This window comes from Arachis hypogaea, chromosome 3 (genome assembly GCF_003086295.3).
Source record: "Arachis hypogaea cultivar Tifrunner chromosome 3, arahy.Tifrunner.gnm2.J5K5, whole genome shotgun sequence".
Taxonomy (NCBI): domain Eukaryota; kingdom Viridiplantae; phylum Streptophyta; class Magnoliopsida; order Fabales; family Fabaceae; genus Arachis; species Arachis hypogaea.
In genome coordinates this window covers 129,097,180-129,114,235 of record NC_092038.1, presented here as the reverse complement: position 1 = coordinate 129,114,235, position 17,056 = coordinate 129,097,180, and the positions used below count along the sequence as shown (strand labels likewise).

The 17,056-nt window shown below is 30.0% G+C and overlaps 1 protein-coding gene across 6 annotated transcripts; it reads left to right on the top strand.

Annotated features, from left to right (window-relative positions):
- Positions 1-97: 97 nt before the first annotated feature.
- On the top strand, positions 98-5,717 carry LOC112791552 (cytochrome b5 domain-containing protein RLF). Of its 6 annotated transcripts, XR_011880355.1 has the most exons (8): positions 104-484; positions 676-782; positions 1,161-1,336; positions 1,979-2,085; positions 2,608-2,996; positions 3,211-3,296; positions 3,835-4,218; positions 5,516-5,717. XR_011880355.1 is itself a non-coding variant. In XM_072233518.1 (7 exons), exons 5-7 carry the CDS (start codon positions 3,289-3,291, stop codon positions 5,519-5,521), a joined length of 393 nt encoding a protein of 130 aa, XP_072089619.1. In that variant the 5' UTR covers positions 182-484; positions 676-782; positions 1,161-1,336; positions 2,608-2,996; positions 3,211-3,288; the 3' UTR covers positions 5,522-5,717. The 6 variants fall into 6 exon arrangements, 2 of the variants coding, with proteins under 2 accessions (XP_025690209.1, XP_072089619.1); XR_003197239.3 differs by lacking the exon at positions 1,979-2,085 and having other exon boundaries at positions 182-484; XM_072233518.1 differs by lacking the exon at positions 1,979-2,085 and having other exon boundaries at positions 182-484; positions 3,840-4,218.
- Positions 5,718-17,056: the final 11,339 nt, after the last annotated feature.

Here is a 17,056-nt window from a genome sequence, read left to right as displayed (position 1 = left end):
CTTCAGTAAATTGATCAAGCAACGCTTATGCTCTTCATAAATTACCCGTCCTAAAGGATGATTTTAAATTTTTAATAGACTTCTCGTTATAATCGTTGCCTAAAATAGTTTGATATTTTCCCTTAAAATTTTGCTCTTCGCTCTAAATATTTTAAGAAGCACAACATACATTCATAACCTTGTTCACTTCTGTTACCAACATTTTAGAATAAAAATTAAAAATTATGAATAATCCAAAATCCCTAACCCCAACCCTAACACAATCTCCCCAATTTCAAAATACTGATGCGCACATTCTACGTTTCTCTCTGCTCCGACGAGTTCTGCTCTACTCCACCGTGTTCTTCTGCTCGTGCCGTGTTATTCTGCTAGCTCTGCTTCGTCGTGTTCTTCTACTTGCGCCGAGTTCTGCTCTACTCCGCCGTGTTCTTCTACTCGCGTCGAGTTCTTCTTTGCTCCGCCGTATTTTTCTGCTCGCGCCGAGGTTTTCTCTGCTCCGCTATGTTCTTTTGCTCGCACCTTGTTCTTCGTGTTGTTGTTTTGTTAAGCAAATTGAGATTAAGCCTTGCTTCATGAATCGTTTGATTTTAATTATAATTAGTTTGGCCTTTCTGTCACTGCTCGCCTTGTTGTGCTCTCTTCGTGTTCCTCCCTACTTGCGGTTCATCGTGTTAGTCAAGTTCTTCTCTTCACCTTGTTTTGCTTGCCGTTCGTCTTTGATCTCTTCGAATTTGCCGACGTTCTTCTGCTAGTGTTCATCACCGCCGATCATTGTTCTGCAGGTACTGATGATTCTGCCTCTGTTTTTCTTTTCTATTTTTGTGTTTTGAATCCTAATTTTTTGTTATATAAAACTTATTGCTGTGTGCATTAGTGTCGAGGCAACTCTACTGTCACTGTGTCCGTTTAATGGAACTGCATGTGTATTTTAGATCCTCTAGTTGAACTTAAACTTGTTTTTACATACATAGCTTTGTGTAGTACCATTTTATTTTGGTTCTTTTATTATGAATTTGAATTTTAGCTTATTTTCATTCTATGTACCCTTCTAGAAATAAATATATAAAGTATATGTTGTAGTGCTGATTTTTTGAGATTAGCAATTATTCTGGAAAATTTCAGTTGTGACAAGTTCTTCTCCTTTTAATCTTCTTTGCCAGTTTCTGCTTCATCGACACCTTCGCTTCACTCTTGCGCCACCTCAGCATCGAGCGTGGTGCACTGCCGCCACACCGACTACAAACCCGTACCACCTGTGGAAGGAGAAGGAAGAGGAGATTTTGAGGAATATTGAGCCTATGGTTACACGAACCAAAGATATTCTTCACTCTCGAAGGTAATTAAGTAACTAACTAAGCTTGTTATTCAGCTTTGCACTTTTTCTGTTTGTTATATTGTCTCAGTCATTAGTTACTCTTTCTTCTATCATTTGTTTTTCTCCAAGTACAAATAAGTAGTTTCATTGTGATTAAATTCCTTTAGAGTGTGTTGCAAGCTGCATTTCAGAAGGGAAGATATTTTCAAAGTGATCCAATATTTTAATATAAATAATTATTTTAGATTATATTAACCAAAAGAAGAACCTTAGATTATTGGGATGAAGCTTTCTCTACTGTTGTCTATCTTATAAATAGAATGCCTTCTGCTATTACTAATCATATGTCTGCCTTTCGAATTGTTGTTCAATTATGCTCCTTATTACAATTTTCTTCATGTATTTGGGTGTTTGTGTTTTCCAAACTTGAGACCTTACACAAAGCATAAACTTGAATTAAGATCTCAACCTTGCATTTTTATGGGATATTCTGTTAATCAAAATGGTTATAAGTATATGGCTACTGATGGAAAGATGTGTCTAGGGATGTTGTTTTCCATAGAAATAAATTTCCTTCTGCAAAATTTTTCAACTCAGATTGTAATTCTCATAAACATACTACTAATTCAAATCCTACAACTAATATGCTCCTTGTAATTCAAGAGATCCTCAACAGTTTTGATTTGAAGTTCACGAGAGAGGCGCTCATGCACGTGACCATCTTTTGATATGTTTACCAATTGCCATATTTCGTACTTAGGTGATGGAGGGTAATGCTTCGTATTCCCTAATACTGGTTGATGATCATGATTAGATTAAGATGATGTGTAATTAATTAATGGTTCTGCTAGAAAACTAACTAAAAAAGTAGCTAACTAGAGTTAAATAGTTGAAAAATAGAAAATCTGCTATTAAAAAAAAAAGGAAAATTTGTTTGAGTTGGTTTATGTTGTAGTTGGCTTCGTAGATTTTTTCAATTAATTATTATTAAGCAAATAATTAGTTGAGTAGTGACCTCTGCTTTCCTTGACCCTGAAAGCACTGCTTACAGCTTCTCCGACGTGTTCTTGATGGCAAGGTAAGTGAACAATGGCTCCTAATCTGTAACGGCTGCTTCTTGTACGCTTTGAGTTACTGATGAAGGTCATGTTAATGTGACCAACTCCTTCCTTTAATTGTCTCATCTGAATACTCAACAGCATCATCAAGGATCTCATCAATCTTTTTCTCTATGCTCTTCAATTCTTGTTCATTTGCTAATTTGTTCTCAATCATGTATTTTTTCAATGCAGATATCGGATCCCTAGCAGCATAGCGTGCCTTCTCAGCTGCCAAAGCATAAATATATCATGATAAACATGGGTTCAAAAGTGAATGCTATTAAGATACCATCAGAAATACATAATGGAATTGCTTACCAGGATCACTAAGCTCATCAAGATCAGCCAATGAGTGACCTCTAAATCTATAGGTCTCACATTCCACCAAAGTTGGTCCTTCTCCTCTTCTGGCTCTTTCAATTGCCTCCTTTGCGACTTCCCTGACCTTCAAAACATCCATTCCATCTACATGAACCCCTGCCATTCCAAATGCTGGTCCTTTCTTCCATATCTCAGGATCTGAAGTTGCCCTCAGATGTGACATCCCAATAGCCCACAAATTATTCTCATCTCTGTTTTAGGTAACGTCTTAAAATAGTTTTATTCTAGTTAATGCAAAGCTTCATAGATGAGTATAGTGTACATGTTTTGAAGCAATTTTCCTCTTGGATTATCGGAAAAAGAAAAAAAGTAATTTCTCAAATTGGACCAAATTAAATTAATATGCCTTCAAGCTAAAGTATTTTCTTTATTTATTTGGGTTACACTAATCTCTGTTTTTTTTTTCTCTTGAAGGAGATTGATAACAAAATATTTGCAGATCTTTGGTGAACATTAAGTGTAAATTATGCATATATAGCAAATTGTTGCGACATGACCTTGTAAGATATTTCGATCTTATACTTATTTGCTTTTATATGTTTATGTTATTCTTTTGCACTTTTTTATGTAACAAAAATCCCATAAGATATACCAACACTAAAAAATATGTGTTCCATGGCATGAGTTACTTTTTTGTTATCATGAGGCTGAGTTCGGTCCTTTTATTATTAGCCATTAATTGATGTGATCCACTTGGGTTTTGCACATGCTTTATTTTGGTTTCGGTTTTTTGTTATTAATGACAGACTTTTATTTTCCCCGAATTCATCAAATTTGCCTTCACTTCTCAGCTTTTGTGATCGATATGCATGTGGTGAATAAAATAATTTTATAGTAAACAATATGGCATATAACTATTATGTGTGGATGATACAGGTTGTATAAATTTTTAAAAGAATCACGCTAATTTTAGAAAAGTAATATCTAATATTTAATTAAATAAGAAGATAATCTTATCCGTTAATAGGGCATATATTTAATTATGTTTATTACTTTAAATTGTTTATTACTTTATTTATTGATGCCTTGGATTTATAGGTTAGTTCGCAGGAGGGTGTTGTAACAAAGAAACTTGCTTCGGATATTGCTGATATTTCCATAAAAGAAGAATCCTCAAGTTCTCCCACAACTAGTAGTAATCAAGATGGTGGTTTCTTGTGGAAGGATGATTTTGCAAATAATGTGGACTCTATAAAGGAGGACAAAGTTGGTTTTTTGTCTTTCACTGTAACCAGTGTGACTTCACGTCAGCTGAATGAATTGAACAAGAAATCAGTTATGAGTGATGGGATGAATTCGATTCAGAGGTCTCCACAACTGAAGAGTCCTGTTGCAAAGCTGGCAGCTCGGACCAAAGTTCCTTTTGAAAAAGGATATAGTCAAATGGATTGGCTTAATCTTAATCGGACACATCTTGACCTTGTAGGTTCTCTTACTTAATCTATTGCCTTAGTTTTTTATTTAAAAGGATGACTCTACTTAGTTGTAGTTTTGAATGATAAGAATACATGAAGCTTATGGTTGATTATTGTAGCTGAATTTAAAATAAGTTGCACAAAAATTATATATGAAACATCCCCTTTTATATGAATGAGTCTGAGTATTATTACCTGGCTATCTTGATGTGTATGTGTGTGTATGTGATTCATAAAAGAGTGATAATGGTGATGACTAGTAAGTGGACTTGACTATAGTGATAGTCAACTAAAAATGCCTCCTAAGCCTTACTTCTATCCATTTGAGAGTTGTGGAGATGCTAGTACAAGATGAAGACTTACTAAAAATGTCTCCTAAGCCTTACTTTTATCCATTTGATGAACCTAAAGACGAAGTTGGAGAAGATAACAGTTCAAGACTATCCTCTAATATGTCCTCAGTTAGTGGTTTTCCAAAGAATAAAACTGTTCTGTTTGGACTCTGATCTGATATAAATTTGCAAGATCTGCATCTAGCTTTTTTCGTTGACTATGTCATATATATGTGTATTTCTAAGTTATATGATAGAATCAATTTGTTTGATTAATATATGCTGAATATGATAGAATCAATTGTTCAAGAGCTTTGTGTTTGTCATAGATTCTGCTATATAACAAAAACACTCATTCTACTTATTAGAGATCAAGCACAAAATTCAATATTAAGATTCCCAGTTTCTTTCAATAAATGTATTTTCCTTTGGATTCAATGCTACTAGATTAGGATTTCCTCTTGTTTTTTGCTAGCTAGGCTACCAGCAGAGTTAGTAGAAGTGGTAGTTTACACAGAAGAAATTACACTTTTTGTTGTTGGATTAAAGTAGTTCAAGTATTTATTTCAAAGTTTCATGCAATTTCGATAACAAATTTCGGAGAACTTCTAAAACCACTTTTTAATGAGGTAGCAAGAAAAGTTGCCGGATTTGGTCCTGAATGATAAGAAATCATGTATTTATAAGAATTAAGATGGTGACTTGCTAGTTTTACTTTAACAAATATTCTATTAGAAAAACTACAAAAAGCACTGCTCATGAATATATATATTTGTTAAGGGGAATACACAATTTAATATTCATATATAAGAAACATCACTAGAGGTGAGGTCTTGTTACCCTTCATTCAAGGAGTTTTTTAGACCTATTTATTGTTTTTATATCTATAGTATTTAATATCATAAAGAAATTTTTATTATAATTTTTCAGTTTTAATGATAAGTTGCTTTTTTTGTTGTGTATTATTTGCAGATTTAGTATATGGGACAAGTCAAGCATGGATATAAAATATGCAAGTAGATTGACATTTTTTGATAAATATTAATTACTACTTTGTTATGACAATTATTGTTAGACAAGAATTTTATTATTTTGTTGAGAATTATTGATGAACATGTATTTGAAATACTAATTGAACTTTTCAATATCTATTTTAATTAGAATTTTATTATTAGTTGTTTTGTCTCTTTTATAATTTTTTTTCTATTGTGCACAAATTTATTTATTAATTAAAATAATTACACATGTATGAACAAAAAATTTTATTGTAAATTTTATTTTTTTGTATTTTTATTACAAAAATAATTTTTATTTTTATCAAAAAGGCAACCCTTTTATTAGTTGCATATTTTGAATATTAAACAACGCTTGTATGGTTGCATATTCAAAAGAAAAAGCAATACTTGTATAGGTTGCATGTCCAAAAGAAAAGGCAATATTTTAAAAGGTTGCATATTCAAAATTAATAGGCAACACTTCAAAAGATTGCAAATTCTAACTTATAAGCAATACGTAAAAGAGTTGCATTTTATTGCAAATAGGCACACTTTTTAGTAGTGACCAAAATATGAGAGAAGAGACAACACTACAAAAGTGTTGTCTCAAACACACTTTTAAAGTGTTGTTGTTTTTCAACCAAAGGCAACATTTACTAAGTGTTGCTCTCAAAAGCGTTGCTTTTGAAACAAAAAAGTGTTGCCTTGATCTAAGGCAACAGCTGTATATGCAACGCCACCCAAAAACGTTGCTTTAGGTCCAAAAGTGTTGTCATCGATCAAAAGTAACCTTTTGTCAGTCTTTAGACAACATTTTTTAAATGTTGCTTCAATTTGAAAATGTTGTAATGAGATTGTGCACAAAATTTGGCATATTGGGGAAGTATCTAAAATGTATAGTGCTACATGTACACTAAAATTAATTATTAAAGTTAGTCATCAATATAAAATATATGTTGGTGTTTGATTTTAGTAACTAATTTTAATATACAAATTATATTTTTGATCTAAAATTGTAGAGCACTCAATTTGCAAAAATGTAACCTTTGAGCTCAAATTAAACATACGAAATTGTAATTTTCATCATACGTTGAAAAATGTAAGATATGAGACACATGCATTTAATTATATATCACTATGTTAAAAGATAATTACATTTTATAAGCACATAAATAATTGGGTAATTTACTTAGACAAATAAAATGGATATCAATATTATATGAATATATCCTAAAACCAAGTACCTTATATATATATATATATATATATATATATATATATATATATATATATATATATATATATATATATATATATATATCTGATTTTTATTTTCACTCTATGTAAATTAAAATTATTAAGTTTGATTTACGCACATTCCATATAAATCGAATGAAATAGATTCTATTTAACTAAAATAGTAATAAATTAAATGAAATAGATTCGATTTATTAGAGGAGGAGCATTGTTGTTGCTTGTAATTGTTTTTTATGTGAAAATTTGATAATTTTTTTAGTTGAAGGTGTTGGGAATAAATAGTATGACTATAATCTAATCAATCATGTGTCAAATAATTTGTTATTGTTATTATATTAAAATGTTAATATAATAAGATTCTTGATTAAATTTAGAAATTTATCATTGTGATAGTGATCATAATATTAAGAGATAAATCTTTTATAATTTAATCTAAATTGTTCTTGGTCATAGGATTATTAAAAAAGGGCATTATAATCCGAAAAGATCAATATATATAATGGTCTTTATTGGATGAAGATTAATAGATCTCATTTATTAAATTATATATATAAATGGTGCATATAGAGATATGACCATTGAACTGACTCACTTTGAGAATTTCTAATAGTTATAATTACTGCATATTTGTCAATAGGATATTTTTAAAATGAACATAATAATAGAGTTCCTTTGGCTTGAGACTATCATAGTGATTAATAATGTATTTATTATACTTTGATTTCGGACACCTAATGCCCTAGGGTGCTAATTGAATGGACATTGGGTATGATTTAAATACTTATAGAATTAATGACTACTCGATAAAGAATCCGTCAACTCTCGATAAAGAGTTTGAGCTCTATGATTATAATGACTGAGATGAATAAAACCTTGGCCAAAGAGATTGAATAAATGAAGAAATGAGTTTCTTAAGTCATTCACAGTTCATTATAATAATGATAACAAGTTAGAGTTTGACAATTAAACCATACTCTAAGGATTAACCAAAAGTTGAAAAGATGGAAGGAACAGGGACGGATTTATGTGTAGGGGTGTGGGAGCAATTGCCCCATTAAACTTTCAAAAAACTAATAACAAGTATATATATGTGTAGAGAATTGCCCCATTATAATAATTTATTTGCCCCACACTTCAAACAAAATTATGTGTAAGAAATATTTATATTATTAGATATTAATACAACAATAAAAATTATTATATTATATAAATTTAAAATAAATATTAATAATAACAATAATAAATCTAATTATTTAATTGCCTAAAGTTAAGTTTAACTTTTTAAATATAAATGAGATTATTAGTATTTAATATTTTTTTATAATATATAACTTTTATTTACTTTTTAGTTTTGTTTAATTTAATTTTGTTTATACATACATATAATATTGTTTTCGCTAAAAAAATTATTATAATATTATAAAATATCAACTTTGTAGCAAATATCAAAAAATTATTTGATATTTGTTTAATGAAAAAAAAATTATTTTGTCTACACCTACATATAAAGATAATTGTGATTGTTTAATTTGAATTTTTATTTTTTTCATAATTTTTGTCTCTCTCGCATAATTTAAAAAAAAAATTCAGACACCAAAATAAAAAATAGTCAAAATTCTAAATTAGTTCATTCGAGTTATATTCTTTATAAATTTTTTAACTATTGAGTTATAATTTTTTTTGTATCATATAAAAAATAATCGATATAAATGTAATTTGATGGATATTAGATGTCTGACTAAGCGCAAGTATTAATAATAAATATATTACTTATGCAATATTACTAAAATATTAAAATAAAAAAATATTTTTAAATTAAATTACTATACTTTTAAATGTATTAATTATATTTATTTATTAGAAATTTAATTAGCTAATATACTCTATAATTTAAATATCTAAATATATTAATATTATTATATATTTTTTATTATTTTATTATATTATTTTGCCCCCACTTCTAAAATTGTCTGGAACTGTCACTGGAAGGAACTATACCTTGTTCTTCTCAAGTTCTTAGTAAAAATATATTACTTCATACTGTATATCGAGTCGTTAAGAAGTGTTGCTAGACACCAACTTTGATTAGTAAATTTAGTATGACTAATTTACTACCCACTTAGTATTGAACCTATGGGGTCACACACTAACGAGTGTTCTAATATTTGCTTTAGAATTATTTAATTATTATTTTGATTTGATCAAATAAATAATTATATTAATTCAAATAGAATATTATTATATTATTTGCTAGCACCAAGAATATAATAATAGTATGATTGGCTCTCGTGCAAGTGAAAGATTATTGAGAATAAGTAGTATGACTGTATGACCACAATTCAATCAATCACGTGTCAAATAATTTACTATTGTTATTATACTAAAATATTAATATAATAAGATCCTTGATTAAGTTTAGAGATTTATCATTGTGATGTGATCATAATATTAAGAGATGAATCTTTTATAATTTAATCTAAATTATTCTTAGTCATAGGATTATTAAAAAGACATTATAATCCCAAAAAATTAAAGACCATTATATATATATATATATATATATATATATATATATATATATATATATATATATATATATATATATTGATTTTTTTGGATTATAATATTTTTTTAATAATTCTATGACCAAAAATAATTTAGATTAAGTTATAAAAGAATCATCTCTTAATATTATGATCACTATCACAATGATAAATCTCTAAATTTAATCAAGGATATTATTATATTAATATTTTAATATAATAATAATAGCAAATTATTTGACACATGATTGATTAGATTGTGGTCGTATTACTTATTTTCAACAATCTCTCATTTGCACAGAGAGCCAATCATAATAGATTGGATCTTAGACATGCTATTATCTCAATAGAAGGTCTCTGAATTAAGCAAAAATTTTGTCAAATTTTCATTAAAATAAATTATTGTTTAGTTTATAAAAAATAAAATTATATTTGGAGAAGATTTTTAATTATATAAAATTCTGTCAAAATTATTTTAAAAAATGAATATAATTGAATGATGAAATTTAAAACAAAAGTCTTTTTGGTATTGAATAAATAATAGTTATGAAATGAATAATGTTGTATTAATAGTTATGAAATGTATAATATATCTAAAAATAATAATTTTTAATTTGCTTTATCTATAAATTCTTAAAATCTCTTAAATCATATTGCATCGATTACTTAATATATTGTTTCAATATTTGTAGTTTAAGTCATTGGATCGTGATGCGACTATGGTGGAGACCTTCAAATATACTCATACCTTGAAGGAGAATAAAGAGAGATTTTATGATCAGCGATTTGTGGATTATTATGTGACTTAAGGTCATGTGATATAAAGTTTAACATGTATTCATTTTCAATTAATTGTCGTCCTAATCATAACATGTGTTACATCGGAGTCCTACACGCAGAGATTGGAGGCCACAACCCAACATTCTGGAGAGGATAACAACAACTCCACTGATTTGGCTATTGATCCTGATATGGTTTGCCACGAGATCACATCTAAGTCGTACAAGAATCGTATCTACGGACTAGGATCGTTTTTCGCCAACAACCACCACATCAGGCTTCATCCACCTCTACCACAAGCCCTTTGAGAGATCAAGTGTAGAATCTCACCAATAAGCTTAGCAGCGCGCGGTAGCAGTTTGAGAAGAGGTATACCAAGATCATTCTCTCAAACTGGAGTTTAGGCAGGAGCTAGAGCAAATTTAGCGAATGCAGTAATATGACGGCGTACCACGAGCGCGAGCAGATGCGCAAATGGTAATGACGTTGGTGGAGGGGCACCGACATCATCGCCTAGGCCGCCACCTCAGCAGGACCAGGGTATGATAATGATAACGGCGATCAGGATCCATAGTAATTAGGGTTTTGTCCTACTATATTTGGTTGTATCTTATTTATTTGACTTTTTATTCTATACATACACTTAATATTTAATAAAATTACTATTTTGATTTTTATTTATTTAGAATTTGACTATTAATTATGTTAAAATATTATAAAAAATAAAAAATTGAATTTATCATTGAATTTATTGAAAAAAAATCTGACTATAAGTCTTTTTTTTACCCGTCAAAGAATCAGCTGGTAATTACTGCCGGATTAAACAAGTGAGATGTTAATTAATCAAAGATCCAATTGATCACCATGTCGGTATTGTAAATATGCAGTTAGGAATAATCCAGCCAAAATGATAGGAATTAATCCTAACACAATTCCAAATAGAAAAACTTCAATCATTCTTTTTTGTTTGAAAGGGAAGGAAAAGGGGAGGTAATATAGGCTCATCGTCCTTAAACGTTTCTTGTTAAGTATGGAGCGCTGCACACCTTGTTAATTCGTTAAATTTGAACTCTTCATTTATTATATTTTATTTGAATGGTTTAGATTTAAAAAGGTAACTTGTTAATCAGGTTAACCATTTTTTATATAAATTTTAGATTTTTTTATAAGTTTCAGATATTAGGCTGAAGTCTAAAACAGAAAAAATAGTATATAAATATTAAAAGCAACATGTCTGTACAACAAAAAAAAATTACTAGACTTTAGAATTAAAATAAATAATATATAAAAAATAAGTTGAAAATTCATGTACTAAATTAAAAAAAAGATATATTAGAATTTAAAAAAATAATATTAAATATATATTATGTATATAATATTAAAATTTAAATAAATTTTATTTTGTGTAAAACAAAATTATAATATTAAATATAAACACAATAATAAAAAACTTTTGTGTTATATAAATTTAATTTATATATATATATATAATTTTATTTTGTGTGAAACAAAATTATAACATTAAATATGAAGTGAATAATAAAAAAATTTTTATTATATAAATTTAATTTAAAAGACATATATACAATGTAAGAAGCAAACAAACATATAATAATTTTATTTTGTGCGAAACAAAATTCATATAAAAAAATATTTATATAATTTTTTATTAATAATTTTTTTATTGAAATATGTTACCTTATTATATTTAAAATATATTATTTGAAATAATTATATTATTTTAGCTAATATATATTATTTAAAAGAATATTTAAAATTTAATATTTAGTATTAAAAATATTATTAAAAAAATATTTTTAATTTTTCTTAAAATAACATTTTCTTTTTTGTTCAAATATTATGACAAAAAAATTTTACGTAGAGTGTAAGATCCATAATTTTTAAATAAATCTTATTATGAATTAATTTCAATTCATTTATTCATTAGAAATTCTATTTTTAGAAATTATTTTATTAAAGCTAATTTAATCAAAAATTAAATAAAATTTTGATAATTAATTAGAATTTTATCTAATTTCATAATTATTGAATTATTTTCTATATTTAAATTACAAAATTAGTAGTTATGGAATGACAAGAATTTTTATGTGATTTAATTCAAATAATTGATATTTCTATGATTTAATACTTTAAGTTTTAGGAATAAAGAAAATAAATCTTATTATCTTATAAATTCAATTAAAGAATTTGATTTCAAATCAATTAGTATTTTAATACAACAAATAATATTTTAAAATAATTTTGAGGATTAAATTTAATTTTAAATTAACACTCTATACCCTAATTTGATTAAAATTAACCAAATTCAAATTAATCCCAAAATCTCCAATTTTATACACAAACTCTAACCTTAATTTTACCCTAATCCTTACCCACACTCACCGCCACTCATCAGCACTCACCCTATTCCCCCTTTTCCCCAAACACATACGCAGCAGGCACAGAGAAAGAATGAAACGGCAGAAAGAAAAGGGAGAAAACGGGAAAAGAAAAGAGGAAGAGCAGAAGGGGGAAGAGAGGGAGACGGCACCGGTGGGCATCACTGCCACCGTCGCCGTTGTTGTGCTGTCAGGAGGGAGATCCGAGGAAGAGAGAGAGAGTGTGGAGTTGAGGGAGCAGAGAAACACGCCGCCACCTCCAGACGCCGTTGTCGCCGCCGTCGCCCTCATCCCGAATGGCCATCATCGCCGGTGCAGGGAGAGGAGTCGTGGCGCCACTGTAGCGCCGCCGCCACTGTTGGGTCGCCGTGCTGTCGTTTGAGAGCAGAGAGCGTGCGCAAGGAAGGAGAAGCCCTGCCCTCGTGTCCGTTGTTGTCTCTGCGGGTCCCTGTCGTCGCCGCCTCTGAGTCCGTCGCCGTCAAGCAGAGCGCGCACAGAGGAGAAGCCGTTCAAGCCACTGCCAAGTCACCATCGATGAAAATTCAACCGCCGTACCTCTGGTTGCCAAAAACTGCCGTTGGAGCCGCCACCTTCTTGGTAAACCCTAGCCCTGTTCTGGTTTTCTCTTATTGTCGGTCAAAATTCTAGTTACTATAAGAGTTGTTGCTGAGGTTGTTTGTGCCAGGGATTGTTTATCGCGAGTTGCTTTGTTGTACGCCGCTGTCAGAGCTACCATTCCACTACTACCGCCTTTGCTCTGAGCCGTTAATTGTAGCGAGTATTGTTGTCATGGCGGCTGCTCGGTTTAGTCACTCCTCTTTAGTACGGTAAGCTATTCTTTATTTCAATTTCGAACTCTGTCAGTCGTCGTTGTTCTATTATATATTAAGACTCTGCGACGTTAATGCTTTAGGATCGAGGTCCGGTTGCTCCACGTTGGTGAATTTAAGTTACTGCTATGGGTGCGGACACCATGGAGCTGTGATTGCGATTGTTACCAATGTCGGGCCGAGAGGAAAAGAGTTCCAGTGACGTATTTGGTCTATAGTTTCGACTTATTGAGGTAGGGGTTTTTCTTAAAATCTAATTTATATTACAAAGTTGTGATAAATAGATATTGATTCAAAAAGAGGTATTTCTGTGATTATATTTGTCTTGTGGATATGATGGTTTGTTTGACTGAATTATTGGGTGTTTGATTATTTGAGTGAAGTACGGTTGTTGATAAGAAATGGATTTGAAAAGTCATTTACTTGATTATTATGAAAAGTGGTTTTTCTTGGTTTGAAGTTAAAGTGGTTTGACTTTGAGTCGGTCTGATTTTATAAATAATTTAATACTTGAGCTGGTTTGACTTTAAAAAGAATTTTATTATTTGGAATTGGTCTGATTTGAAAATACTTTGATACTGGAATTGGTTGAATTTTGGAAATGATTGAGAAAGGATTTGAGAAATATTTGGATGGGACCCAAAAAGGGTGGCCGTGTCCGAGTTTTAAAGGAAATGTTGCCGAAATTTTATAAAATTGAAAGTTTTATTTGAAGTAATTAATTAAAAAGATTTGTTTTTAAATATTCTATGTTTTAAGATTGATTTATTTATCAAAGAAAGAATTATGTTTTGAATTGGGATTGTTAATGAACGGGATGGAAAGAAGAATGATGAGGATTGATGAGGATTTTCCCTGAAATATAGTTTTTGAATGAATTTGGAAATGAGATTTGGATTGATGAATGATTATGATGTTGAGAATGTTGAGATATGATCTTTGAATTATTTATATGGCTTATGAATTTGAAATATCTGAGATACGAGGTTCCCTGGATTAAGTGCCGTGGCTTGCCATCACGTGTACCAGGTTGAAAACTCGATACTCTGTTGACCCTACGACATAAGTGTGACCGGGCACTATATAAATTCCCGGAAATGTTACCCCATTGAGCAATATTGATTATTTCAGAAAAAGCTATGCATAGACTCTTGGGGATGTACGTCGGGGGACAGTCTAAGGACAATTCAGACTTGTCGGGTTGGTTGGATAACCGACAGATGAGCCTCATCAGCCATAGGACAGGCATGCATGATATGCATTTGTATGCTTTGCTTAGGTTTGAACTTGTTTTGGTTTGCCTAATTGCTAAACTTTTCTTAATTGCTACTTGAACTATTTGCTGTAACTGCTTCCTACTTGTGCTTTCCTTGTCTGTCTTGCCTGTGTTTGTCCTGGCGTGTTGCATTTGAGAATGGACTTTGGTGCTGAATGAATGACTGTGTTGTTTCATTGCATGGTTGGTTTCTGATTGAGATTTGCTTATGAGAAAGGAAAGACTTTGGATTTCTGAAAATATTAAACATTGTTTCTTTGAAAAGGTTTTGAACGATTAGCTATTGGATTTTAAAAGGGTTCATAAGGCAATGATAATCATAGAATCTGAAAACAATTTTCTTATTGAATATCTTCTTATGACAACTTTGAAACTCCGTGGTGAGACCGTGTGGTTAGGTTCTCACCCTCCTACAGCTTTACCTTTTCAGGAATCAGATGAAGAAGCATTAAGAAGAGTTATACTACGTTTGGTTTATATGTTGTTGTATTAATTAGATTATTTTCTCCCATCGTCTTTGTTATTACAAGTTTGTAAGAGGGATAGGAATTGTATGTTTTATACGTATATTATATTGAATTATTATATAAGGAGTCTTGTATATGAATCTATGCCTGCTTGTAATTTTCTTAAAATAAAGTATCTATTTCCGGTTTTCAAAGAAATCAGCGATACAGTATCGAGTTACAGGCTCCTATTCTAATATTTAGTATGTAAAGTAGTCGTAATACTCCTTGCTATCAGAGTAGCGCAGCCGGAAACATGATTTCTGATAGTGAGGGTGTTACATTATGGTATCAGAGCGGTTCATCTTGATAAGAGCCTTGGGGATGGACTGACCATCTTTCATTGCATTCTCTGAATGTCCGTCATGTTGTAGGTCTTGTCCAAGTAACAAGAATTAGAGTTTATGCACATGACTGCCTATTAATTAACACTGTTAGTTTACCGTTGCATATCTGTTGATGTTAAGTCTGACCAACTTAATGTTGATGGCTTATGTGAACGGGGAAGTTAATGGGTTATTATAGGCGAATTGGAATTGATAAGTAATAGGTAACGCTTATCGCGCAGCTTGCAGACGTTAGGAATTAATTCTCGAGGATATTCTTTTATGTGTCTTGAAAATTCTACTGATGACTTTTAACTTGTTCTTCCACAGTATGCCTTGATAACCTTCATTTGAGGTTTCTTTTCAAAAAGTAGTTTGATTATTTTTCAACCTTGTTCTTTGTTGAAATACATTCTGTTTAATCCTAACTGCCTATGTTTATGTTTACTTAATTCCTTGGAGGATTTGTTTTTGTCTGTTCAAACTCTTTTTGATTCATGTACTCTTTTGTGTGATCTTGAAATTGTTTAATGCATCAAAAAGGTCTTTGAAATCTTTAAGAAATTGTTATTGATTGGGTTGTTTTTCTTAAAGAATTTTGTATTTCTTCGGATTAGTTGAGAACTTATTCGATTTGTCGTGTCTTGTAAAATTTTGTTCGAGTTCCTTGATTAAGTTCCTTTCTCAAAATAAGAGAGGGTTTCCTTACCTTTCAATCTTCTTGAATATTTTTTTGAGATTGTGATTTCAAAAAATAAATAAATAAATAGAATTTTAATTTTAAACTTTTTAAAAGAGATATTCGATTCTCTTAGAAGAAATTTCAATTCAATCCTCTCTTACTTGATTGTACCTATAATCATTCTTTAATTTTAATAAAGGTGCTTTAAATTTTGAATATTTTTATTTATATGTATTTTTGAAACCATACCTTAAATTTCCCTTTTAAACAAAATTTGAAATTCCTTTCAATTTGACCGTGATTTCATTATATACTCCTAATTGACTAAATGCTTGAATATCTTTTGAGATTTCTGAAGAATTACTTTTGATCCTTAATTCAATTAAATTTTATCTTTCAAATTTCATATAATTTGTCTTTATCTCAGAAATAGTTTTGGCGAAAAACAACTTGATTTCCTACCAATCTCGCTTTGTTTTTATGCAAATTCTTAATTGATTATGTAAAGTACCTTTCAAGGTTATCGAGAAAACATTTCATTCTTAGCCTGGCTAATTTTCATTTCACAAATCTTGTATAATTTAGTTCGACTTGAATTTGTTTTAACGTGACGCAATATTTACGTTTTCGATGATTCTCTTGAATTTTGTAAAACAATTGTCCTGTTCTCCTCTAAGGTTTCTATTGGAATTCTTTGAAATTAAAATTCTTTTCCACTTGCATTTTGATTCTTCCTTCTGGTATCTTCGTGACTTTTGACCATTCTTATTTGTTGGTGATTTGAACCATTCCTTCATATTCTTGTGAACCTTGTGCTCCTCTAATTTGGTTTTAGTTTATTTTGATCTAATTTATCACTACCTTTTTCTTGTTTTCTTTGGAGTTCCTAAATTCAATATTTCTTGTTAGGATACGAAAT